Source organism: Acanthaster planci, linkage group LG05 (genome assembly GCF_054643075.1).
Source record: "Acanthaster planci isolate LZ-2023a linkage group LG05, COTS_SCS, whole genome shotgun sequence".
In the NCBI taxonomy this organism is placed as follows: Eukaryota; Metazoa; Echinodermata; class Asteroidea; order Valvatida; family Acanthasteridae; genus Acanthaster; species Acanthaster planci.
The window spans coordinates 14357704-14384096 of record NC_141781.1 but is presented as its reverse complement, the minus strand read 5'-3'; the positions used below and the strand labels follow the sequence as shown (position 1 = coordinate 14384096).

The window sequence follows — 26393 nt, the reverse complement described above, 5'->3', positions numbered from 1 at the left end:
GGGCGCCAGGCGCGATCGATGTTCACCACAAATCGTGTTTGCACCCTAATGCTACCGCTTGTCCTCCCCACGCCGAGCGGCTGTGTGATCTTCGTGCCGTCCTTTCCAGAAGTCATTGCTCCGGAGAGTTAGATTTTAATCTGCTTCGATAAACGCTTTTCCAATTTCTTGTGTTCGCTCCTCTAATCTGCAGCATCGTGGCTCCTAGGGTCTGTCGTGCAAAGTGGGCATTTTGTTCAATCGTCCGCCCAGCAGATTATTTTGAAAAGGCTTCTTAGAGCCTGCTGATACATCTAGGATTTTCACTTGGTGAGCTGTGTATCAGGTAGAAATGGCTGTGTATGCAATCACAGGTAACTGTGTAGCTGCACCTACACATCAATCGCTGACAAATTTTGACACAACCTGCCAGCAAAGGAAGACTTTGGTGTGATATCTGATTTCAGTCAAAGCATATGATTATGTGTCTAAAGCTGAAGTAACTTGTCTCTCCCGTAAGATGTACACGGTGCGGGTGTATCTCGACATAATTGATTGTGATAAACAGAAGGCAGTCTTCGGAGGACTGACCTGAGGGCAAAAATTACATTTGTACAGTCAGCCATTAGACATTTTCTGGAAAGTGTACATGTAGTACGTTCAGTCACTGATGGGCTTTGCATGTTGGCTTGATAGGCAGTATTTGGGTGATACATGTACATGTATATACATGTAGCTGATTATGTCCCAATATCTCTCATATCAAGTTATACCATATGGAACTGTGTTTTAGGCTTTGAACACATGACCACTTCTAATATCAGCAACAAATGGCTCGTATTCGAGTATGCATGTACACTGTACATGTCCACGGACCTTCTAATGAGGAACCAAGAATACTAATGAATAGAATGTGAGCTCTTCCGTACCATCTGCAGTCGCTCGCGTTGAGTTCTTTATTAGAAGACAGCGAGCACCCTGTAGGTTGCGGCTTGTATTTTGTATTAAACCTGGCTGGGGCTGGTTTGCTGGATGTTCACTGAGGCCATATGCCCGGCTTGATGCTGGTGAACTCATCAATGCCCTCTAAGTGCCCTCATTTGCTATTCTGATGGCTGCCTCTGTCCGTGGTGGAGTCAGACAACAGCTGGCGTGTTGTCCTCATGACCTCGGATACAGGCAAACAGAATTGACAGATTTTACCTGTACATGTACGCGTACATGCATACACACAGGAACGATGTTGCACCTCTTGAAGGCAGAGTGGACTACGTGTATTCATCTTTTGTGCATTTTTTGTTTGAAGCAACAAAACTGCTTTAAATCTGAAGACAGGTTTGAAGACAGGTAATATTTTGAGAAAAAGGGCGATGTCTTCGGGTCTTGTGACTCGCTTACAGAAGTTCCTGTGTCGTGTTTGCAAATGAGCCCTCGTATCGCCAAATTGATAGAAGATCAGCATTTGGACTCTCATTCAGCCTAGTTACGTACATGCATTATTGCAAACTTATTCAGTACTTCTACACACATGTATACATACTGCCACAAATTTGTTGCATAAATTCAAGGATTTTCCCAGTAACAAATCAGAATGGAAGGATGTCAAAAGGGTGTCTCTTGACCTATCTTTGGAAATTAACTTTTATCAACTTTGTTCCCGTGTTATTGAACAGTGAACCCCAAGTCTGCTCTCCAGTCCCGGTAAAGGGTGATTTCAATGTCCAAAAATCATGTCAATTAGGAATGGTCTGGTGCCTGGCAGTCTGTTAAAAACAGTTTTCACTTAGGTACACAGAGTCTGGTTTAACAAACATGGTCAAAACTGCATCGCGTTGAGAACTGTAAACACAATTTTTTTAAGAGTTAAAAACCTTAGCCAGCTTATTTGCAGTACCATGCTTAAACTGAATATGAACAAACTGGAAAAATGAACAGCAATTGGTTTGTATGAACCAGAGGGGGTGTAAAAATTCAGAGTGAATGTGAATTAAGAATTTAATAACACAAAGTCCACAATACAAAATCATTATTCACTACTGCTGTTTCAAATCAGGGCACAGGTAGAAGGTTGGGTCTGTCTAATGAATAAAGTCGTCTTTAAACTATGTACATAACTTTTGTAATGATAATTGTGTCACTTGATCTACATGTACTTTTTAAAAAGTCTGGTCAATGGAGTACAGGGTAGGGAGAACCATCGGTTGCTTGGCAACTGATGAAATGCAAAATGATGGGAGGGCTTTGCCTGTCCTCAGATGAGGTCTGGTTTCCAGTTTTATCATTTGGCTTTGCTGGGTAAACTGCCATGTTCTTCATCACAGCTTGCACTGAGCTCCATAGGCAAGCATTTAATGAGCAATTTTCGTGCACAAATCGTAAAATACAAGTACCTTGCTTCAATAAGTGCTCATGAATAAAATCTACATGTACATACATGTACAAACACCGGTACATATGAATTTCTAACCAAATATATATAGTCTTGAACTCTGAACTCTCGACCTGACCTTAAACCCAAAGATCACAAGAGGTAGACTCCCACAATGCAAATTTTAATCACATCAAAAGATTTAAACAGATGAATGTGTCTGGCAAGATGATTCTAATCATGTCCCGACTCAGATCTTACAAATGGTAGTGATGAGTCATCTTTGTTTGCAAGGTACAGTACAATGTGTAAACGTGACAGGTATGTCTGGAATCTGCCAAGAACATTGAGGAATTGGTCAGACGGGTACATTTTGTGTTCAAAATTATTATTAAAAATTGAAGATCTTGCAACATCCTATACATTCAATGAGGATTTCCCCAGTTGGTGAAATGATGTCATTTAACTGCTAACAACTTGCTGTGGGAGGTACACATATTCACGCTTGGGCCCATGGGAATGTGTCAACACATCCATACTGTACACAAATTTGAATGTATATGCAAGACCATGCATTTTGACAACATATCCCTCTGTTTGCACTTTCTTATCTACTAGGAGTTGCAGGAATGAGATTGACCAATGATAAAAATAGCTGAAAACAGTTGAAGAAAGGCATAAAAAGCTGAACTGTGAAAATCTCCTATACTTTTGTACACAGCCAATGAGGAAAAAAAGCTGAAATCCCAAACAAAAATAGCTGAAATCAGCTACAAAGCTGAGAAATCTCACCCCTGCAATGTAAAGATCTTTGGTTTGAAATGTGGGATCTCTTGGCATACTACTGTTGAGTGGAAGTTTTATCAATGCTTTGTGTATTTGCATGTAATTGGACATACGGCTGTTGCAATGAGTAGGATTGATTTTGAGACTCCTGACTGAGTGGCTCCACGGAAAAGGGAAAAATGGTTTGACTTACATTCTTGAATTCGTCCTGGGGCTGGGGGAAGATCCGGGGCCTGCACAAAATTAAAGGAAAGAAATAAAGCAAAAGTTGATTCCCTTGAACACTCGTCGAACTGACAATCAAATGAGTTCGGATTCAGTGACAAAATTCTTTAAATTGATAGATTTTCCCTACAGATTCCTTTCATCGTATTCATGAGTGTACACAATTCTTTTTGGCAGAGTTGTAATTGAGTCAGTCACAAGTCACTGCAAGTCACCACAAAAAGTCAGTCACAAGTCATTCAGCCACAAGTCAAAACATAAGTGAACTCTGACTAAAGCATTCCTTTGTTATTACTCATCTCTTTAGTTCGATCCCACTGACTTGTGAAATGACTTGTGAAATGACTTGTGGACTGACTTGAGACTGAAGATCTACAACTCTGCTTTTTGGACCCTCCTCCTAGGGAATAAAACTTGAAAATACATTTTTCATATTGTACAAGCAGATATGCAATTCACTGTACATGTACAAGTACAAGTATGTGGATGCATTTTGTGGAACATGTGCGTCAAACAGAGGTTGACCTTTTTCCCACAATCTCCTGTGATCCCTTAGATAAGGGATTGAAATGGAAATTGATCCCTTTTTCCTGCTTTCTTCAAAATGCCAGGTTATTTTGAAATTTCTGAATCCTATCAATCTTCTGTTTAATTTATATACAAAGATCTACTGACACATTGGTCTTAAAATCTTTAAGCCCCCCCCAAAATGATAAGAGTGCTCTACACGCCAGCTGAGGATGGTCTTTGGAAGTGTGGATGATATGCAAACTCTGTATCTAAAATCACACAATGAATTTTTAACATGGAAATGACTTTTTCATGCGAGGCAGCGTTGTTGACAAAACACTCTTTTATCAAGAATATAAGCAGGTTGTTTGTCATGTCCCCATACATCACGTCAAGGGATCCAGGGCGTCATATCCAGAAATATTAATGTGCTTATCCGATGCTATTTGAAATCAATATCACATGCGTTTTACACATGAATGGTATCAGGATCTGCACACTTTCAATACAGCAAAACCATGTGGGCTGTGGGAGGTTGATGGGAAGTCACTTTTAGTTCTGCTGCTGAAAGAGACATGTACACATGTACATGTACAGTACAAGTGATTAGAAGGCACAGTCCGTCGTCATTTGTCATTATGTTCATTTGAGGCAACATATGTGCTCAGAATCTGAAGAAGTGGAATGCGCTTTAAAACTGCTTGTAAGATTATGAAGTTGGCATTCAGTGAATGCTGTATATTCAGAGAAAAACGATTCTTCTAGGATCTTGATTTCAAATCAGACGTTGAAGAGTCATGTTCTGAAGTGCGCCCATATTCAGTGTCCAGGACATGCTCCCATCCAACTGACTGCAGCTACCGTACATGCACATGTACGCACTGTTGTGCTCTGAACCTGAGAATTACATGCATAGCAACTGACAGCACTGTGTCAACACTTACGCTTGCTTCGCTGAATTACAAATGAACTATTAAGGGCAATTTCCAAAAATGCATTTTTAGACACGGCATTGGAAATGGCCTCCTTTCATAGCTTTCTTCAAAACAACAGCTTGCCTGAAAGAACGATTCCACGGGGAGCATAGTCCCATACCCATCCATAAACCAACTTTAACCGAGTACAGTGTATGCTTTCCAACAATAATTTCTTCAGTTACTTTATGGGCAGCGGCAAATGTGGGACTGTACCTTTTAGTGCATGTGCTTCTAAAGCAGTCTTTAATTTGCAGTCCCACCCTTCCTTTCCCTTCCAAGTCAACCTGGCGGTTTTGCAAAAAAGTGAAGGAGTGAGGAAGGCCCAGCCCAGCCCAGCCCAGTCAAGCCCTGCCCAGCCCAGCCACTTTCCATCTGATACCAATGGGAAGTACCCGGTAGTACCCACAACACTCTCTCAAAGAGTGTGAGAGCTGGGATTGTTGGAACAAAGCCTATTGTAAAATCCAACGTCGTTAACCATGTGCATGCACAAATGGTTCATTCAGTGTCTGTCCATGTTTACCATCTTGTTTTACATGAATTTCATTTGCAGGTTTCACAGCGAGCAAAATATCATGCAGAACGTATTTTGAGGAGTACGGTGTACATCACAAGGGCGAGTTTATTTGTGTCACAAGGACAGGCCTGTATAATTTGTCAGTGTTTTAGCAGTATCACTTTTATTGTTCTTCTACTCTCTGTTCAATTGAAGGATGCCTACTTTTTGTTAGACAAGGTTTTGGCTCCATAATGCATATACGTACCATACACTGCACATGCACATGCCAACCATGAGAATCTTTCAAGTGACAGCAATTACAGGTGCGTCTACGGCGGGGGGAGGGCATGTTCAGGATGGGGGAAATGCTGCAAGCTTGACAGGAAATTAAGCCAAGTAACAGGGGTACACACACAGGGCATTTGGTAGCGGTAGAATTGGATTGGTCATGACGGGAGGGGAGGGGGGATGAAGGAAAATGTCTGCGCTGGAGCAGGACGTGGCAAAGAAGGGAGAGGGAAGAAGGGGAAGGCCAGGCTTGGACGGAAGATATCCCCACTGGAGGGGGATGTGGCAAAGGGAGAGGGGAGAAGGGGAAAGGCCTGGCTTGGACGGAAGATATCTGCGCTGGAGGGGGATGCGGCAAAAGGAGAGGGAAGAAGGGAAAAGGCCTGGCTTGGACGGAAGATATCTGCGCTGGAGGACGATGTGGCAAAGGGAGAGGGGAGAAGGGCAAAGGCCTGGCTTGGATGGAAGATACATGTATCTGCGCTGGAGGACAATGCGGCAAAGGGAGAGGGAAGAAGGGGAAAGGCAAGGCTTGGACGGAAGATATCCGCACTGGAGGGGGATGTGGCAAAGGGAGAGGGGAGAACGGGAAAGGCCTGGCTTGGATGGAAGATATCCCCACTGGAGGGGGATGCGGCAAAGGGAGAGGGGAGAAGGGGAAAGGCCTGGCTTGGATGGAAGATATCTGCGCTGGAGGACGATGCGGCAAAGGGAGAGGGGAGAAGGGGAAAGGCCAGGCTTGGACGGAAGATATCTGCGCTGGAGGACGATGCGGCAAAGGGAGAGGGGAGAAGGGGAAAGGCCAGGCTTGGATGGAAGATATCTGCGCTGGAGGACGATGCGGCAAAGGGAGAGGGAAGAAGGGAAAAGGCCTGGCTTGGATGGAAGATATCTGCGCTGGAGGACGATGCGGCAAAGGGAGAGGGAAGAAGGGAAAAGGCCTGGCTTGGATGGAAGATATCTGCGCTGGAGGACGATGCGGCAAAGGGAGAGGGGAGAAGGGGAAAGGCCTGGCTTGGATGGAAGATATCCGCACTGGAGGGGGATGCGGCAAAGGGAGAGGGAAGAGGGGGAAAGGCCAGTTGGACGGAAGATATCTGCACTGGAGGACGATGCGGCAAAGGGAGAGGGAAGAAGGGGAAGGCCAGGCTTGGATGGAAGATATCTGCGCTGGAGGGGGATGCGGCAAAAGGAGAGGGAAGAAGGGAAAAGGCCTGGCTTGGATGGAAGATATCTGCACTGGAGGACGATGCGGCAAAGGGAGAGGGAAGAAGGGGAAGGCCAGGCTTGGATGGAAGATATCTGCGCTGGAGGACGATGCGGCAAAGGGAGAGGGAAGAAGGGAAAAGGCCTGGCTTGGATGGAAGATATCTGCGCTGGAGGACGATGCGGCAAAGGGAGAGGGAAGAAGGGAAAAGGCCTGGCTTGGATGGAAGATATCTGCACTGGAGGACGATGCGGCAAAGGGAGAGGGAAGAAGGGGAGAAGGCTTGGACGGAAGATGTTAGGAATGGAAATTTACGTGAGCAGTGCCAGACGGAGTGATGAAATGGGGAAGCAGCAGGGAGGGGAGGTACATATACATTGGCTGGCCACTGTGCGTCATTACCTGACACTGAGGGGAAAAGGGGTACCGGGCACACGTAATGTACATCTCATATCCAGGTTCATATGAAATGTTTAAATGTCATAAACTTACATGTATACCGGTACATGTGCATGTACATGCACAACCAGGCCATGTGAGCATGGTAAAAAACTTACTGGAAACTGGAATATTGCCAAACATGCACATGTATATTTAGCTGTCCTCAATGCCAAAAGAATCGGGGGAACACAGCTCCAATATCACTCAAATAGATTTGGGGGTTCTGAAAACAGCAAGTGCCTCAATATCTGCATGAGCTCTGTACATAAACAGGTGCTGTGTTCCAGGTTTTTGATCGATTGAGACCTTGGCCAATCACGCTACAGGAACGGAAACACTGACAAGTGCACTGCATCCACGTACTGCCTGTACCCAGTGTCTCGGATGCCATGGGGGAAAAAAAAGTATTGACATGGCATGGCTGTGCTGGCACCAACGACTGGGATGGATAGATACTGCGTATGACCAGACACAATCCTGAAAAACAAAATGCCAAATGTACCGGTGCATGTACATGTACATTCATGTACATGACAGGCATGAAAAGACAAGATACATGTAGATCTTTGCCAAATGTACAAATTTATGATTATTCACATACATGTACGTGTTTTGTTTTCATCAGAACTTGATGTGGCACAACCAGATGAAAGTTTGGGGGCAAAAAACACTTTACACAGTCTTATCTCCAAGGGTGAAATTTCTAACAAGTGAGTCACTTTCACAAAGCAGGTAGCTTGTGTTGACACAGCAGATTGGATGCCCGTACATTTTCAGCAATTTCTATTCTAGAAACCTTTCAGAGTCCTTGCTCCTGTACATGTAGTCGTGACTCATTTTCAAAGATCTGAGTCACAAGTACATGTACATGAACATTCGTGTTACCATACTTGTCCAGTAGACTAAACTGTTAGTCTAAGTTCAATGCCCAGACAGCATATTATTATCGTATCAACGCCAACCTGTTGTGGGCACTTGCTACCATTCAGCCCCAAAGCACTCAAAATGGGATTTACTGGTTCATCAGCTACTCCCAAATCTCCCTGCGCTGCACCAAGTAAAGGCAGGTTTCTCCAAGGGTGAGGCTGAACAAAGACACAAATTAAATGTCAGATGTCCTTAATGGGATTGCACAGGAACCCCAATCTGTGGGCTCTCGTCATCTCAGCTGACCCCGCAATATTCATGAACATCGCTAATTCAATGGAGCTGGCCCTGGTAATCAAATTAATGTGCTGGCTACATCTAATAACGGCTGGCTGCCAACAAGAAGGCAAGCTTGGCCATCACTGCATTGTTACAAATACGCTACTCAGTTTTCCTTTGACATGTTTAATGTACGCGTACACGTATACTGATGAATGCGTTCAAGTATTAAGGCTGGCTCATACTTCAGGCGAATACGAAAGCAAAGCAAATTTTACGTCAAGAAAAAATTGCAGCGAATTTCACTTGAGTTGAAATGTGTTTGACTTTTGCAAACTCGTAGCAAAAATATTTGATCTGCCCTCACAAATTCGCATTTGTTTTTGCTTTCGTCGAAGTACGTGTACCGGTACATGTATGAAACGGCCTTTAGACAGCAGCTCTTGCTGTCATGTGGGAGGTTAGCTTGAATGTCCTAGAGTGTTGAAGTTGTGATATCATTTTAAAGACAACCACTGTAATTCAATGTTATATAATTCAAGATTGGATAACTCAGGTTTACATGTACCGGGTGTCTTATTTCATATCCTAAGTCCTGTAGTTCTTTCATTTTATTTTAAAACTAGATGTAGGTAGTTGAAGAGGAATGCCCTCAATAATTCTGTTCAAGGTGTTGCAATCAATCTGTCCACTTTAAGTTTAAGACAAGTTGTTTGTCCATAAAATTGGGACATTAGGTCCACCTGATAGTGACTGCATTCCGCTTTCTACATTCCCAAAGACAGCAAAATGTTGCTGAAAACCTTGGCAAGCATGTTCCTTCAAAAACAACTTCAAGTCGAAATGGTTGACACCAGAAAAGTGTAAATATGAACATAAGGGGTCTTGAGTACCGTACATGTAGCTTTCAAAATCCACCATAATTAATGTCTGTCAAAAAGGACAGAGAAAGTTAGTACACTTGCAAACTCCCAAGGTACATGTACCATAAACAAACGCCCAAACGAACAAGTTCTGCAGACTGGGAATTCAAGGTTCTGTTTCCAGTGCTGGAAGTACGGTACACACTGTGCACATCATCAATCTCCTGATTCACACCTGACTGGCTAGTCCAGAAATGCACATAACACGCGGGGTGCCATGGTGTTAGACTGCGAGCTGTGGTGTGTATTTTGATAACTTGGAGGAATGAACATGGTATGAATGGGTCAAAGAGATTGCTATGAATCATAAATGATGGTAGAGACGTAAGCCACATGGGGAAATTCTTAAGACTACAAACACGTACATGTACACTGTACCGGTACAGTACATGTATATTGTAAATATGCATAATTACATGTATATTAGCTTCAGCAGTAAAGACATAGATGGTCTGGGACGTTTTAGCCGCTGCTGGCCTCAGTAGAGTAACATTGGAGCTTGGTCACTCTATGACAAATCAAATGCCCTCCAATGTGACTCAACACACACGGGCCTGAAAAAAGTCGTCAAACATGTCAAATGAACGGTGCCTTTTCAAACAAATGACAAGAGAGTTTCAGTTTGATGGTGTTTCTTCCAATAGATCCTTTTGTCACTTCGGGCACCCATAAACTGCTCGTCTGTTTTGGTGGCATCTTTGGAGGCCTACATGTATGTATTGTTTTCTCAGAAAGTTACATGTACATGTAGACGCTGAAATAGGCGTGAATGCCAATTTTGGCTGATGTTTCTAAATTCTACAATGAAAAATGGTTCACCTCGTCAAACCTGGAAGTTATGGACCCCTAAAATCTAAATTTATATGCTGTTCAAGTGATTTTTGAGTTCAGATTTTGGGATTCCACGAAATTTAGGAACTTGACGATATATCAAAGCTTGTTTCATAGGAAATATCAGTATGATGGGGCCTTCAACACAGTACTGTGACAAGAGATCACCTCAACTACCCCCATGTTTCTGTTTGACAATATATATATGATTTTGCTGGCACATTAGATGGAAAACTGATGGTAAGGAAGTAACGTTGTAACCCATAGACTTCATTCAGAAAGTCCAAATGGTGAACAACTGATTATGTGACCGTGATGTACTGGATTATGCACTGAATTTTAGATGATCCGGGCGGAAAATTTCTGAGTATGCAAGGAGCATCCAATGAATTCTTCCCAAGAGATCAGTACAACTGGTAACTGAACCTGTAAGAAATGTTACAGGTTACAGTAGGTGAATCTAGCCCCTCGCCCAAACTTACTTCCCTCTCTTCCCCCTTTTCCCATTCCTGGACCTTACCCGCATGTCCGGTTCCAGGACCAGCCGCTGCTTGTTCAGGTAGTTGCCGCCGGCCTTGTCCTGGTTGGAGATGAGCTGCCGGCTCTCCAGCCCTTCGTCGGTCTCCTCGTCCTCGTCGGTCACCGTGTGCTGGTAGCACTGTGGGTCAGTGCTTTGCATGTACTCCTCCCGCTGCTTCAGCCGTAAGATGCGCAACTCCTCCTGCCTGTAAGAGGGTCAAAGTTCCCCTCATTAAGCCTAGTGCTGCCCTACTATGTGAGAGGTACATACCAGTACATGTTGGGTTACATTTGGCAGCCCAAATGCATGTATGGCATATCTAGATGTTCGGAATGTGAAGAAGAAGCACTGTTGCAAAGTGCTTACTCAGCAAAGTCACCTCAAATTTGCAAAATCTAAATAGCATACCTATCAAAACTTGGCAGCCCAACTACTTCAAGAAGATCGTTAATGTAAAGCAACTAAACTGCGGCAGAATGATGACTGACCAAATGCAAAATCTAAACAGTTAGCAGTCCTGTTTTTCACTGTCAATCCTTGAAGTACTGGTATCTTTCCGGGGATAAATTTCAGTCCAAGCAGAAACGACCGAGATTCTCGAGAGAATCTTCCTTGAGAAAGAGTTGACCCTTGCAGAAACTGCCCAGATTAAGATCTTTCTCACAAATTATTCACCTAGCATGGAAACAGCAGGACCTCCGACTCTTTAGATTTGCATTCTGAGGGTGACCGCCTTTGAAAATGCTTGTGAAGTGATGAAAATGTTTTTTTGAAATGCTTTCAAAGGAATAATAAATAATGTAGTAGGGATCACTGCCATGCTTTGAAAAAAAAACCAGAAACACTGTGGGAGAACATCTGGTGAATGTTCCCATTGTTCTAAGCAAATTTACACTTTGATCAGTTTATCAACCACACATTTATACTGAGAGCATACTGGTACCAGTAACTCTGGTAACAAAAGGACCCAGCAATAAATTCCTTTCGGGCACTGCACCTTCAAAGGTACATGTACAGTCAATCATTTGTCATATGAACATCTTAATCCTTTGAGGCAGTCAGTTACTTTTTGGATAACTGCAAATGATTTACTGTACCTTTAAGATGGACTTACTCTCACCTTTTCTTACGTTCCTCCATGATCCTTCGCCTCCGGTCTTCCTCCGCAGCTTTCTGTGCGGTCTCTGGCTGCATCACCCAGATTGGCTGTGGTAGCTGCTCTTGGATGTAGAAAGACGGGGTCTTCATAGAGGCATTCTTGCTGGATGACAGGGCCTGTTGGAGCTCCTTCATGGCATCCTTGACGTCCACTGGTTTGGGAGGTGGTGGGGTCTCTTTCACCGGCTTTGGGGGATACCTCCCAGCAACGGGACTTCCAAGGTTCAGGTTTTTGTAGCCTGGGCTGAAGTTAAACTTCTCAGGGAATTTGTCCGGTGCCACAACACTGCTGCCCACTCCACCACCGGACTTGGGCTCATCCTCTTCGTCGGCGTCCGAAAACTGATCCTCCTCGGGGTGGGGTGGGAGACTGCCCGCAGCTACATTGCTCTCAGCGTGGCCGGCCAGGCGCACGCCCACCACATCGTACTCCATTGGGCTGACGTTGGGCATGTTGGGCTTGCGCTGGTCCTGCTTTGCCCCGGCTGCGCCCAGCTCTTGTGGTGTGGTTGGGGGACTGGGCCCCGAGTACTCAGATGACTGCCGGCTGCTGTCAGGCTGGACGCCGCTGTCCGAGCCAGCACTCTGCTTGTTCCTGTCGTTGGACTTCCACAGGTTGGCAAGCTCCCTGGCTGCCAACCTGGCCAGGAGGTTTTCGTCAACACCAGTTGGTGGGATGACCGGAGCCCTGTCATCGCTATCAGTGCTGCCGTCAATGTCTAGATCGTACTTCCCTCCACCAGACGACCCTGCAAGATCCTCTTTCCCGCTGGGATGCTGGTGGGATGGGGTGTTGCTGTCTTCAGCACTTCCAGCAGCATACCCTTCATCAACTCGGTATTCCCCTTCATTGGCTTCATCTTCGCTGCTTGATTCGCGATTTGCCATCTCATAGCTGTTGCGACGTCTAAGAGATCTTGGCCTCTCCTGGGGTGCAGAAGTGCTGCCTGGTTTGCCAAATATGCTGTTGGGAACATCCGGGCTCTTACTGGAGCCACCCATGCGCTCATCAAGGTAGGCTCCACACTCATCACAGTCATCAAAAACCACCTCCCCACTGGCACCATCTGACAGTTCACTCACATTGAAGTTGTACTTGTCAGCAACCCTGCCCCTCTGCAAGGCACTAGAACCAGGGCTGACCCTTGGTAGATTGTTGGCATTGGAGTTATTCCTTGGGGGTTCCGGCTGAGCTGCTTGAAGCCGTGGCGAACTGGTGATACGTTTGGCTGGTGAAGGCAGGCCTGATCTCTTCTGTACCTGCGTCTTGGCGCCTGCTGGTTGTGAGCCAAGCTGGCCAGGGAGTTGCGATGCTGCCTGGGCCCTCCCTCGGGTGCTCAGTCCAGGGCTGGCCTTCTCTGCTGCTGATCTGAGAGACGACACAGCAGCATACTCATCATTGTGGCGTGCCCGCACTGGACTGGTTCTCTGCCCAGTAAGGGACGCACTTTTGGCACTGTGTCCATTTTGAGTCCTCCTGCCAGCTTCCTCGGCAGTATTTATGAAAGTACTTGAGGACAGGTTTTTCTCCAAATCGAAAATCTCCTTCATCTCGTTCTGGAATCGGGACTTCAGGGAGGCCACTGGCCTGGCACCCCCAGGAACAGGGAGCGGCTTCTGGGCCTCAGCTGGTTTTTCCATCAACTTGTCCTGATGCATCACCTGCTGACTGACCTCAACCTTTGGAAGGCCTGCATTTGATTCTGGGACTTGTCTCCTTTGAGCATGTCCAGGACCGACACCTCTGGCATCATTCTTGCCGGCTTCATATCTTTCCTGCTGCTTCCTTTCAGGAGCAGCTCCTGTCGGAGAAGTTTTACCTGACAGCGTTGTGGCTGATGTCTGTGCTGATGGCAGCTGTCTCGTAGGCACTCGTCGTGTGGGGCTTCTTGGAATCTGACCGGCTGAATGTTTTGCGAGTGGCCTGGTACCCTGGGCATCTCTATGTTGAGCTGTGGAGGCCTGTTGAGAAGGAGCGTTTGCAAATCTTTGGGGCTGAGTGGTAGTACTGCTGTTTGCAGGAAGTCGGGGAGCTGGAGGCTTTGATCTCTTTGGGCTCTTTGGACGGACAGTGTTAGGAGGGATGCCTTCCTGATTGCTTGCCAGTTGCCGAGCGGGTTTGCGAGTACTGTCACTATCTACTTTGGGTGCATTTGTGGGTGGCTCTGCTCTCCACTCTGGAAATCTACTTACATTCGGGTGCACCACATTGACAAATTTATTCTCCTTAGTACTGTCTTTATTAACATCTAGCATGTCGTCAACCTGTTGTTCCTGATTTAAACTCTCATCAACAGGAGGCTCGATGGGGTAACATCGGTCATTTAGAGCTGGGCTAAATTCCTCCTGATCTGCCTCCGCTGAATCACTCTGACTTTGATCCGTTATGTCGCGTGTGGTTGCTGGCTCCACTCCGTAGCTCTCTATGTCGTAGAGGGCTCCACCACCTTGCTCTGTGGTTCCTAGCTGGTCATCAACTTCATAGAGCTCGTCTGGTTCATGACGGCTCTTATATGCATCTGTTGCGCCTGACTGACCATACTGAGTAGCTGGGTTGCTGAAAGAGTCCAGCGGTGCCTTCTCATATGAATCACTCTCTGCTTGTTCTGACTGAGGTAACTCTTCCTCCAGTGCAAACCGTTGTTTCAACTGAGGCTCCCCACCCAGGTAGAAATCTTCCACCTCCTCAAAGAAGTCCTCCCCTTCGACTTCTTCTTCGTCCTCACTCAGGTACTGCATACCCTCCACCCTGGTGTCTCGGCCCAGATCCCCTTCTCCTTCGGCACCAATGTTGTCCTCCTCAGCTTCCTCCCCCTCCCTGGGTGACTCCTCCCCTCGATCCAGAGGAAGCTGCTGGTCATCCTGAGGCTGATCTTCGGCATAATGCCCCTCCCCGCCAATAATGTCCCCCTCTTCTGTCCCCACCTCCCCTTGGTACTCTCTATCATTATCGCTCTCCGTCATGTCCTCTCCCGTGTGGAACTGATCGGCGGGCTCCACGTAGTAATTATTTTCGTCCAGCTGTTGATGGAAGTCATCCCTGGGTAGACAGCTGTCTTCCTCATTCTCATAATAGCCTTCCATCTGGTCATCCTCTCCCTCCAAGGCACCATTCATCTCCTCGGGGCCAATCTCCTCCCCACACTGGGACTCTGATTTCTCTGACTCGGGCAGCTCTCCATTGCTGCGTATGGACGAGGTGATGGTGTCCATATGGAGGTGTGGGTCCAGGGTTGATTTGGGGTTCACAAGGTCACTCTCAGCATCTTCGAACGCGTCGTCAAACTGGGCTGCGTCACGCCTTGCCATGTTTGCACAACACAGCTACCAACTGCTCTCCTGTATAAAACAGAAAGGGAATAACTGATTCAACAATGTATCATGGCTGAGGCTAGTGTGTTAAAAGATACATGAAAATTTCACAGCATTGAAGGCTAAATAAATGTACGGTATCTGGGTACATGTGTTACAGCACAATCCATGATGGTGTGTGTCTTTCGCATCACTGTCAATTTCCAGGTTACAGTGCATGTACAGTACATGTAAATAGGCCAGTGTAAAGCAAATGAAACAAATTTTAGACGCATTATGTGCAAGCAACATGTATGTACATGAACATGTAACAACACAACTGCTGTCAAATTATACGCATCTAAGTACACATTGGTCAACTCATGTTAAAAAAATATCAAGCTGCACAGCACAGACATTCAACAATGAAGTAGAAAAGGAATGCTGCCTACATGTACATGTACATTTGCACATGCACATGTATGTATGCACTGTAAATGTACAGTACGCTGGCTTAAATGTCCTCAGTTGGTCAAGGGACAAGACTGATACAACGCTGACAGTCTTTAAATGTTAATGACGCAAGGTGCTGAAAATAACTGATAATTTCTCGAGTCAGTGGGCTTGAATGAGCAATTTTCATTGTTTGTGACTTACTACACAATGTACATGTATGTAGACACATAAACCAAGAAGAAAAACACCCACAAGCAGGTACATGCAGCATGCTCCATTACTTGCAATGTAACAAATGGAATACAATGTGTCCTAACGCAAAGCCACTACAGAAAGTACTGTACAGTAAGCATATCAAGAATGTGGACACTACATGTACATTATACATATACAAGTACCGGTACATTTACAATCGACCAAGATGGCATGTCTGTAGACTCTACTCTCAGTAGACTGTTCACAGTTAGGTGTTACATGTACTGGTAGGTCTTGCTGAGAATGACGTACATGTACACTGTCCATGCGCACTCCACTAAGATTCTTAAAGTACTGGAACAGTTTTCTACAGTACACACTACACGCTGTGTACAAAGCTGCATAAAGATCCCTCTGGTGACAACAAAATTACGATAGGACTTTCATGGTCGACAACGACCAAGAAATTGAATGAAAACACTATGAAGTCATTTTCATTTGATTCCTACATACATGTATATGTACGGTACAGTGCCCTTACATTGTAAGGAAGACAGCCAGTGATACTGGTCATTTTGATCGTACATGGACAAGTACTGTGTACATGTATTTACTACGAATGATATGCATCTAACAACTACAGGTATATACATTATAACAAAATGCCCTTGGCTTCTTCATGTCCATATACCTGTACTATACATGTTCATGTATATGAAGAAAGTTACTTTCTAATGTATGTCATTAACCCTAACCCCCTAGGCTCTTGCACTAGAAAGCATACTGAACCTCACAAAATCCAACAGGTTCATGTACTTGTCTATGTACTTGTACATGCAGGTTAGTGTACCAAACCTGATAAACTCCAACAGAATGAGCCCGTTGGAATTTGAGCGATATGGTATGGATGGTCTATGCAGTATAGGATGACTTGGACTGAACAGTACCAAACCTGACAAAATCAAGCATAGTCCAACAATTGGTACAGCAAGCCAGACACTGCACACAGTGACCCGTGTGTGTCCCAACTCACACAGAATCCAACACCATCTCCCTGGGCCTTTCATCCCAAGTCTCACAAAATTCAACATCAAGTTCCTCAGGTATGGTACCAAACCTGCCCAAACCTCACAAAACCTGCTGTTGGAGTATGGCAGGTTTTGGGCAGTTAGGGTTAATAGCACCTCTCAGGGCTACTAATCTGCCACGTCAGATGTGTCTGACAGACTTGAAGAAAAAAAGATTTCTTTTAAAATAAACAGATCTAAGGAGAAAGGGAAAGGGATCTATGTACCGGTACGTAACTTTTGTACTCATTTTTCAATTCCAAATGCACTAGCATTTCAATATAATATTAACACAATGTACCAATACATGCAACTTCATTTAACTTAAATGTCTGGCCTACATCAAACCATTGAACATAAGGCATTCACCTGTCAATTACCCATGCCAAAAAACTGCATGCTGCCTCAGTCCTCCAGAATCCTCCAACATTTCTTGAATGTGCTCCTTTTGAGGGGTGCCCACTACATGTGTACCTCAACCCTTCAAAATCCCCGGGCAATTCCTGTCACTGTGCTGAGGAAGTGCAAATGGATCCTGGAGCAGTATGGATGATTTTGTGTATAATCTCGACATGAATTTATGCATGGCTGAGCATAAACAACACAATGTCTAACCCACAACCTTGACACAAAGTATCCTTCGCAATCGGCCACACCTTTGCCATTCTTCGTCAATGCTCCAAAATCCTCCAAAATCACCAAGAGGATGTAGGAAGATTACAGTCAAGTGAAAGTATCAAATTACACCATACAAATGTGCAAATGTACACATGCACATGTACATGTATGTCTTATAACTGTGATAGAACACAAACGACATCTCCAGACGTTTTTCAGGTCATGTATTCCTTATTAACCCTAACTCCCTAGGGTGTGTGCAAAATCATATTAACATTGGAGGATTCCGGAATGTTAGGGTTAATACAGAATATTCTGAGCTTCAAAGTTCAATATGTCACTGGCTTCCTAACCTGCTTCATGTTTTTATAGCATTGATTCTTTACATGTCCACTTCAATTAATGTACATGTATTGCGCCTACCGTACATGTACTTGTCAACTGTTATTATATTGTACCCATATAATGTTCTCTGTACTGTTTGCTATACAGTGTGTTCAATGGACAAATAAATAAACAAAGATAACAGTAATAAATGTATAGCATATTGTGGACATACATTCTGAAGCTGCCAGAATTCATGTGTACCACTATGGAGGTCGGAAACCACCAAGCATTACAATGAGCTATGGTACGTGTATTGACATTTCCCTTGTAGATGTACTGTACATGTACATTGTATGTATTTCAATTTATGCGCATGTAGCATACACATGTACTGTCACCGTGAAGAGGTTTCCAATACCACTCTACAAGAACAACAGACTAATTTCCCAAGGGCAAAATAACCACTGGCTGGCAAGGGTGGGTGTATAGAAAAAACATCCAACTATCAAATTGCCACCCATAAAATATAAAAGAAAAAGTACACTTGTACCAGTACACACATTACAGTAGATGTAACACAAAGCACACGCAGAGTACAGGTTATTTCATTAATTAATGCTTTTATTTCCTTCTAGGTGGGTGCATTTCAAAGGAAGACAGAGGGATATGCAGTACTCAAGAGTAAGACAGCTGCATGCCTTAAATACAGGCACCGACCACAAACTCCAAGCAAATTCTCCTCTGCCAATTTTTTTGGGGTGGGAACAAATTACATCCAGTTGGTCTCCTTTGGTTCATCTGAGGGTTCAGGAATTGGAATCAGATACACAGTGTGTACTGTACAAGGCACATGTATGCTACTTGTAAAGTACACGTTAGCCTGTGCCTGAGTGTGTGCTTTGTATAAAGACGGCGTACGCCATTCTTGCTATTCAATCAGGATTGATTGTGAGGAGGAAACTGCTTTAATTCCATGTTTGTAGAGTGCACTGTATTGACAGATTTTTCAGTGTAGAGGTCACGTCATTTATAAGAATGACGAGGTGGAGGATGTACATGTAAGAGGGAGACTGTGAAAAAAAAAAGATACACGTGATTCAGTGACTGGAGGAATTGTACATGTGACGAGGCTATCAAGAATATGTCCAATTTGTCAGAGTAAACAGCATGCCATCACATCACCAGTGATGTGTACTGTGCATGTGTTCCCAAGCTTCCCTGAAGCAATAAAAATGTTAAATTTGGAAAGATTTCAGGGAGTTTATCATTATTGTTTATTATTGATCATTTCTGGTAATGACACCAAGAATCCTCAAAAGCACTTACAGTTTTAGAGGTGGGAGGAAAACCCAAGAGGAATACATGTATTCTGGGTAAAACCCAAAGAATCAGGTAGGGACTGAAACCCAATCTACATGTGGACTGAGCCAGTATTCGAACCCAGACCTATAGGCTGAGCCTTTTCAAACGTGTGCCAGCCTGCCCCACAAAGTGTTTGGGTATCATAGGATTTTGAGCCAAAATCTACATGCAAACAAGGTAAAAAAAAAAAGAACAGGAAATTCCTGCACTCTTTATTACGTTAATATCCTTTCTAGTTTCCCCTATGGGGTACAGCCCTCACTGCAAAGTAAAATCGCAAAATGAAATCAACTTTTTCTTGAGTCATCACTGAAAATGATTGAAACTCGCAAGATACATATTTATCGAAGATTTCTTTAAGTCCAACAAAGACTAACCCTAACAGTCCAAAATCTTTCGATTTTGATATAATTTTATACACCCTGGGGGTTAGGGCAAGCGTAATTCCTGTTTCAGTGGTTTCAAAGCTCAAATCTGCCGGCTTTGTAGCGATTACCATGCAAGATTTCTGCACCAGAGTCGTTAGCGCTACATAGAGTACACGCATACCATATAGACATACATGTACCATACTTGGCAACCAGTCCGCGTAGCCGCATGCAATGTACACTGCGCTAAATATACAGTACATATCATGCATTTTGTCGACCGAGAGTGGAATTTCACAAACTTTGAATTATTTATCATCAGTTCTAAATATGTTTCTCTTATTTAAAACAAATTTGTAATGTTCGTTAAAATGGCACAGAAAATTTGGGAGTCAAGGGGGACATTTGGTATTCCCAAAATGTTCGGTGTAACTGTGTTCGTTATAGTGACGCTCTACTGTACATGTATAAAGGCAAGTGTGTTGGGACACAGATACACTACTTTATTCTGTGTTCCAAGAGCGCTAGCAGAACAACAAATTCATCTGCAAGCAAACTGGACATGCAGTATAAAGATGTTATGGGGCCCATGTGCACAAATGTGCCACCTTGAATTGACAGCAAATTTTGCAGTTGCACATTTTGCTTTTAGCGTCAAAAATAGCGCATTACGTGGAGTAACTCAATATTATGCAGACTCCATAAAGACTAATGAAAGCCATGTTTGATTCAATATTTCGTTCTTTATTCAGAACATAATGTTCTGAATAAAGAACGAAATATTGAATCAAACATGGCTTTCATTAGTCTTTATGGAGTCTGCATAATATTGAGTTATCTGAATATTATCAGTGGATCACCTACTGGTACGTGGACTCGTGGAGTAACATCATGTAGAATGTTCAGCACATTACGCAGGGTTTGATATGGACCGTGCAAAACAGTTACGTGTCACACTGTTTGTTGCCATGGATCGGCTAATCAGAATTGAAAAATTCAGGTTTATTTGAAGACAAATGAACATATTGGGTTTTCCTGCATTTCAACAAAAATAATTCTAAATACATGTAGTTCTACGATTGTTGTAATTCTTGAATTTATATTACAGTTGTAATGCTTCAAAACTTTCCACTCCTTTTCTGTAATTTGGTTGTAAGGGGATGAAGTTACAATGTAATGGTACATGTACATGTACGATACATACTCCGTACATGTTCATCGTCTACCCGCATAATCACGTGTCTTTATGTACATGTACACTGTAGATAGGCTTGGGGCACACTGTAATCTTTGACACCGATTCTACAGATACATGCACATGAACAATGTACATCAATTCTGACTTCCCCTGCCAAATTGAACACGCTTTACAATTCACTGATAACATGACGCATGATGTGCAAGTACATGTACAGTGTACATGAATGTATCCATGTGAAAACCATATTGCTCCCTTCAACATTATTCAGAACCTAAAATTTGTTTGACATGTGCATAAACACGTACATGTACATGTAGGTTCGGGCACTGCTCAGACTCATGTTTTAATAAACTTGTGGAAAACTAGAATTGGCCACTGCCTGTGTATAGACAGTTGACTCCTCAAGCCCATGATTTTGATTTTATGTATAGGTTGGGAATCCATTCTGTTGATTTTTTCGGGCAGAGTCACCCGAGTCTTCATGCAAGAAAAATAACCCTCAAATCAGCGCTGAACTCCGACTCCTCGTTTTCCCTGACTTCTCGCTCCGATTTCTCTCACACAAAGTCCCCCCAATCACTGAGGTAACTCTTGTTCATGCTGTGTGCTGTACGTGTACGGGCATGCTCAATCACATCCTATCCAAAAACCACTTTTTCCTTTTATCATTATTTTGTTCTTCACATTTTGCTGTGGGGCTCCGGAGCTGGCCCCCTCGATCTCTCCTCAGCCACGACGTGCTTGGGGGAAGCACTAGCTCCCAAAGTAGGTCAAATCAATCCTAAAGATTCTTATCAAGTTGGGCAACACAATCATGTCCGCTTCAAGTTTCTTTAATTGCAGCACAAAGTATGGTTATGGGGATATCTTCCACTACAGGTACTCATGTGCAATGCAAATCGACGAAGATTTACACATATTCTTTTTACATGTACATGTATGTGCACAATTTGCTAAACCGTACAGGTATTGTTACAATACATGTATTAGGTAGTGCATTTACATGTACATGTAACTTTCATATATGCACAAGTTGAAAGTACTGGAAGCCGTTCACATAATGTGTCTGAGTTTGTCAGCAATGTACATTTATTCACTTCGTACAGGTGTACATGTACACAGAAGAACACACATTTGGAAAGCCAGAAAAGAAAACAGGAGCAGGCAACTTTCAGGGAATTCAACTTTTATTCATCAGAATGTTCATGAGAATCTCTGTCCAGATTTGATGGGCATTAATGATACACATGTAAGTACAGACTTCAAAGAATAAACACATTCTGTACAAGTTCAGCAGATCATTCACGGGGAAGGTTTTCCAAGGAAGGGCAGCTCTGCTTTCTGCAGCCAAATGGGGAAGCTTCTTCCCGGAATGGCATCACAACAACAGTGCCCTCGGCTGCCCAGAAAAGCACAGACAATTTTGAACTCTCAAAATCGACACTTACGTGTACATTAACTCAGACAGGATGTCAAATTGTTTTCATCCAGTAGCAGTAGAAAAGATACACAGCATGTGTAATCTGAGAGAAATTCACCACACGGACCCTTTTGCTGGAAAACACTGATCACATTTTAATGAGCGGCAGCTATGTACAGCAGTTACACATATGCGCAAAACCTTTTTTTGCATGCTGGGAATTTAATCTGACATGTTCTGCAATGGACTGCAGCCTCCGGGCACTTTCCATGGGATTATGGTTGTCATTTTGCCAACAACAATTGCAGCTGGCAGGAAAAAAAATTCAATGGAAGGACAATGTAATCTTAATATTTGCATCCTGTCATGTTTCTACTGAGAGAGGAAAATGAAATTACCCATCGTACATGTATGCACTGTTACCAAGTGCATACTGATAAAATGCCAGTATGTCAGAAAACTCATGAAATAACCACTTTTTTTCTCAATCTGAAAATAGCTTGACATGTAAGACTTGGGCCATTTTCCAATACTCGACTTTGTCTCCGTCTCAGGCTTCATTCCCCAAACCAATCCCCGATTGTGGGCCTGAAATGTTTAAATTACATTAGATTACTGTAATTTTTGGCTTTCTTGCATCTTATTTGATGTTCTGTGGCACTATTAGACTGATTACTGCACTTACAGCTTCAAAGTCAGCTAGTAAAAAAATCAGTTGAAGCCTGAGACGGAGCCGAGGTTGAGTATTGGAAAACGGCCAAAATTGTTGGAAAACCCAACAATTTTGTCCAAATTGTGAATCTGTGGTATTTAGGCTCTTTATCATTCACACAATCAGTGAAAACTACTGGTGCCAATATACATGTACATGCATGTGATCAACATATATGGTACATGTACATACATGTGACAAACACATATGGTACATGTACATGTACAATTTACCAGTACACTGTATTCACAGAAATGAGAATATGCTTTCATGCCGGTACAACCGTACTGTGCAGGTCTGGATGTATTCCAGTCGAACCTCATTAATAAGAGGCCCTTCAGACTTGGTAAATTACCTTGTTTTAACGGGAATGAAAACAATGATAAACAAAGGATTGGGACCTATGATTAACTTTGTTATAAGCAGACTCTTGTATTAACAATGCTCTTATTAATGAAGTTCAACTGTATACACATTTGTGACCGGCTCTAGAAAAATGGGTAATAAGTCGCCAGATTCAGGTCATCAGTTTTTGGTATGGCTGGATTGAGTACATCAAAAGCTACAATTTGATTTATGAATGACCCCTGCAGTGCACTGGGTTCCAGAGATATCTAGACATTTGTATATCCACATTTTCAGATTCAATGAAAGCACTTCTTGAGAAAAAGCTCAGAAAGTGTAGCACTTGGAAATACAATGCTATGTAGGATTTCCTACTGAACGATCAATTTTTCATCTTTATTCATCAGTATCCATGTTTGTAGTCACAAATTCTGAAAACATACATGTAAATGTTATACAAGCTGATAGAGGAAAAACACAAAATCACATTTTTGAAGACATTTTGCCCTCTCCAAATAGAACGGGGCATAACATACTTATACCCTTTTTGCAGAGGGGGTCACATTTTTGTTAGAACATGTACATGTATGTACGTACTACATGTTTACCGGTACTGTACTGTGCAGTGCTGCATTACCGTAATGCACACGTACAATACATGTACCTGTGTGCACAGATGGAGGTGTAAACAAAGCCAATTATCAATCACTAATTACCCACTGAAACACCGAATATTTATAAACCAATTACAGCTTTATAATCCTGCCATTGTGGAGTGACAGATTCTCAATAGAGTTCCTCTGCATGCTGCCACTTTAATAGTCGTTGACAAGCAGAGAATCAATGTTTGTGATGTACAGTTCATTCGTTCCTTCAGTCTGGCAATTTTGTACCAGCAATCAAGTACACTGTGCGTGTTAGAAAAAGAATGCACTGGTGCATGTACGTATTGATCCTGTACGTGTAGGCACTATGCAAACTGTATGCAAGAAGTGCAGACAGTTATGTTCCCTTTGTGTAACTGGTAGTACAGTAGGTTTCCTTTTGCTCTTTCTACATTATATGGGTCTGTCTTTTTAAGGGGTCCAATGGGAACTATACTGGTACATGTAAAGCAACATACATGTACATGTATGTGTACATATACCATGACACTGACAGAGTTGTTGAGTGTAACTGCAAGGTCAAAGAGTCCAGTTTTTTCATTATGACTTTATCAAATTTGGTTATTACAGGACTTTTAGAAAATGTTATCCTTTTTTTATTTCAAATTTTGGGTTTTAGGACAAAAAGGGTTATAAACCAATCAGTTTGAGAAGGAAGGGAGACAAGTATACCAGTACCTACATGTACATGTAGAGTGTCATTTTGTTGGGTAAAAAAAGAATAGTTTTCATTCTAAATGGACTTAATGTAATATTGTTTTCCATTTAGAAATATGATACAAGCTCTATACTAACACTCTCCTTTTTTCAAGATGTATTTTTTTGCGTTGGGGAGATGTTAATTTATAATAAATATATGTTGGGTAAGGGCAAAACCTGTTACATAAATTAACACTCTCCTGTCAAACAGTCTGCAGGATAAGAGTATCACCCTGAAGCATTCCATATTCCCGTTTGTTATATGTGAAACCACAATGTGAGTTCTGCCACTAGCAAAGAACCAATCTCAACGTTCTCCACACGCCTAATATTTTAAGACAACACCATACAGTCAGAAAAGGTTGAATCAACCAGAACTTAGGCCACTGTTAGCTCTTCCTTTACAGTTGCGCACTGTGCCAGAGATTACGTGAGAGAACTGAGTGATGTCCTGGCCAAACTTTGTGCCTGAAGTGTTTCACCTTTGCTACACACAAAATAAAGCAGTGACATGCACTACTTGTTTGTGTAAATCTGTGTTGAGGGCTATGGAATGATTTGCAAAGGGGGGGAGGGGGCATTGGTGAGACCATCCTAAACCAGCTATTAAAAGACCTGCTAAAAGTTGCTGTTACCCACGAGTTGAAAAAAGCATCTCCTCCCCCTTCTGATGCTGGTACTTTGCAAATTAGCCAACTGCAGGGTAGGGAACAGCTTTCAAAGTTTGGCCCCGAGTGTGTCCCACTCCTTGAAAAAAAGAAAGACCCATTTGGGGTATAGAGTACAGAAGTGAATATGTTACAAGCACAATTATGTTTGAAAAAGGTCTTATTGTGAGAACCAGCACGTGAACCAACGCATGTGCGCATACTCCATTCCTTTGTATGGCATTTACTGGCTCTAAATGACATCACACTTCAGTTCTCTATACATGTACATGTACAGTATACACATAAGTAACACAGATTAAAAAAGAATAAGTTCAAAGACCATTTACACCAAAATCAAAAATCCAACACCAAAAATCAGAGTAAATGGTGACTGCATGGAACATCTACCAGTACGGTACATACAGTACTTCATCATTAGTTCAGGATTTTTCTTCCATGTCCACCGTCAGAATGCAAATTAAGCATACATGCACATGTACATGTGTGCCAGCATCATCTGTGCACACTGTGCTCCATGCATGTGCCTGAACCAGTTGAAATTCTTCTTACCATTTTGCATGTGAACCAACCTGCTCTTGGGAACTCAGTAGTATCTACTCTGATCCATAATAGGCATGCATCCCCTAGACAACAGAACCAATTAAAGGTAACTGATACGTCAAGTACCAGCACCGTCGACGTAGACTATGCTCATTCCCCACGTCCTGTTAACACACTGCCGTGAATGTAATCAGCATAAGGGGGCGTAGCACACGTGACAAGAATAATGGCCATGACTCTTTAGTTTCACCTGGCTGGTTATTAAAACTCCCCGCCAAATGGCACTGCTCAAATGTTTGGGGCTACAATGCTTTATGAAGGATGCAATGATGTCCTTTGGACTATCTGAAACATACATGTACATACACAGTATGTATGCACAAGTACTGTAGGAACTGTCATACAGTTTCTGACAGATCTGTGCATTTATAAAAAGCCAAAGCTTCAGATTTATTTTATTGAGTATTCGAGTACGGTAATTCTTCAGCCTTGCTCCGGGGAAGTGTACAACCAAAGGAATACTGTGAACATTAAAAGGAAAAAAAGCACAGCACATGTTCACTCTTCATGTACCATTACCAGACCTGCCAACCTTGCT

At 43.1% G+C, this 26393-nt stretch overlaps 1 protein-coding gene across 1 annotated transcript; it reads right to left on the bottom strand.

Annotated features, from left to right (window-relative positions):
* Positions 1-2961: 2961 nt before the first annotated feature.
* Positions 2962-25966, bottom strand: LOC147799095 (uncharacterized). The gene is made up of 5 exons (XM_087136802.1): positions 25805-25966; positions 11821-15197; positions 10701-10905; positions 3327-3366; positions 2962-3002 (listed from the first exon to the last, which is right to left on the bottom strand). The coding sequence occupies exons 2-5, from the start codon at positions 15165-15167 to the stop codon at positions 2962-2964; spliced, it is 3633 nt and encodes a 1210-aa protein (XP_086992928.1). The 5' UTR covers positions 15168-15197; positions 25805-25966.
* Positions 25967-26393: the final 427 nt, after the last annotated feature.